General features: G+C 44.5%; 1 protein-coding gene across 1 annotated transcript in view; it reads right to left on the reverse strand.

The window, feature by feature from the left end:
• Positions 1 to 2,074, reverse strand: part of LOC107117238 (alpha-L-iduronidase-like) — a gene marked incomplete at its 5' end in the record, with an annotated part of 36,062 nt that overhangs the window by 32,883 nt on the left and 1,105 nt on the right. Inside the window, one exon of the mRNA XM_015419325.1 lies at positions 1,084 to 1,286. Coding sequence (XP_015274811.1) covers positions 1,084 to 1,286 — 203 coding nt within the window. The remainder of the gene's footprint in view (positions 1 to 1,083; positions 1,287 to 2,074) is intronic.

Consider the following 2,074-nt stretch of genomic DNA (forward strand, 5'->3'; position numbering starts at 1 on the left):
TGTTCAGCCACTCTGAAACTTAAAATGAAGTGTGTGTGATTGCATGTCTCAGGAATTGTGCTTCCACTACAGACGTCCTTTTGGCCTCAAACTCCTCTTTGCAACAAGGGGGAAGATTATATACCTTATAGGGTGGTAGGATTTTTTTCTGTGGACCCAGAAAAATTACATGGTGTCAGAAGTGGTGAATGGGGGGGGGGGGAGGGTGGAAGGGGGGGGGGGGGAGGTGCCTGATTAAACTGAAGGCCATTTCTTTGCTGTACAGCTGGACTCAGCAAGGGAACTGTGGGAGTCCCACCCAAAGAAAACAAGATAGAGTCTGTAAGTATTGCTGAATAGCAGGATTTTCATAAATATGGGCATGTTACAACCACCACGTGGACTGTAGTGCCTGGTGGATATTCCCCTTAGGCCAGCCACTGTCTCTCAGGCTCAGGCTCCCCTCAGCAATATGCAGATAGTATTGGCCAGCCTTACAGGGCTGTTGTAAAGCTTACTGAAGGAATGTCACTCTGAATGCTATAAAGCAGGTATCTTCAAAAATACCCCGTGGGTACTCGTGGAATTCTGAGAAAGGTTACTGGGCACCATCAAAAAATGGCTGCCATCGGAGGTGGGAAATTTCAAACTGTTGTAAGTTTCCAAGCCAAGCATCTTTTTAATAATGTGGGTAGCTATTTCCCCGGCAGATCCAAACGTGATGCTTCCTGGATTCTTCCAACCTTCTCCCCCACCCCCCTCCAGTGAGATGCGGGAAAGCCAGGATTTGGCTCTTTTGTTTGGAAAGAGGTGTTTTGGGGAGAAGCAAATAGGCACTGGGAAACCCATAGCCCAGGTGTCCCTGGGCACCATATTTGTTATCACTGCTGTAAAGCACCACATAGACACTAAGTATGGTGTTCAGTGTTTTAAACATCTGAATCCACCGATGCACCTGCCGCTTTCCTCGGAACTCAATCCGGAACCTTTGTGCCACATAGCAAAGTTTTAATGCAGGCAAGCCAATAAATCTGAGCATTGAAATAGGGCTATGAATGGTTTTACGTGTTCTGCGCTTCACAGCGAGCAAACAGAGCGCCAGACCTTCTTATGCATGGCAATGTAGTCCAGCCGCACGCCCGTCTCTCCTGTGAAGAAATTAGTTCCATTGTGGCAGTGGCTGAGCAGTCTCCAGCACAGAGGGGACTTGGGGTAGGGGTGGAAGGAGTCTCCGGGGCCTCCCAGTCTCAGCTGAGGACTGATTTCTCTTAATCCTTCTGAGCAGGCATCGTAGTAGTTGAGAAATCCTGGGAATGAAATATAGTCGTTTAAGCTGCAGTGTTTTGCTCTTAGGAGAGGAAAATGCCTTGCCGTCTGGAACACAGTAGATAGAAACTTGGTAATTCAATTCAATTCAATTCAAATACCTTTTATTGGCATACAATATTAGAAGCATTTACCAATAATACAATCCAAAAGAAATTATAAAATAGATAGTAGTGTCTATGTCAGGCCTAACTCAAGTTGTCACAAGCTAGATTTGACCATACAAAAGATGCCTGAATCATAAAATAAATTGGCCTTCTAAACTTTTAAATGTAAGTTTTTAGACTTATAAATTAAGAATCATTAATATGATCAGGGTCACTCTTCCGTTTTATAAAACCATGGAGAAACTTAGCGGTCAGTTCAATGATCTCCGGATCTTGTGAAGCAAGGAGAAATTGTACCTTGATTCTATCCGATTGGCCTGCTACCAACCTAAGGGGGGCTTCTATAAATTCCACTCTAATGTCATTTAACAATTTACAGTGTAAGAGTATGTGCTCAACAGTTTCTATTTATCTTCTATGACATCCACAGAACCTGACTGAATAAGGAATTTGCTTATATCTCCCCTCAAGAATAGCAGAGGGGAGAACATTAAGACGGGCCAACAGATAAGCTCTACACATTTGCGGTGAGGTCAGGCAGAAAAAGTAATATGGTAGAGCACCAGAAAGGGGATAGGCCCACCTTACTGAGGAGCACCTTCCGGAGGCAAGGGCTCTGAGCTCTTGCAACTCTATATCAATAAGCCTCTGTTTAAGCAGAG

This window comes from Gekko japonicus, unplaced genomic scaffold (genome assembly GCF_001447785.1).
Source record: "Gekko japonicus isolate JY-2015 unplaced genomic scaffold, Gekko_japonicus_V1.1 scaffold257, whole genome shotgun sequence".
NCBI classification, from domain to species: domain Eukaryota; kingdom Metazoa; phylum Chordata; class Lepidosauria; order Squamata; family Gekkonidae; genus Gekko; species Gekko japonicus.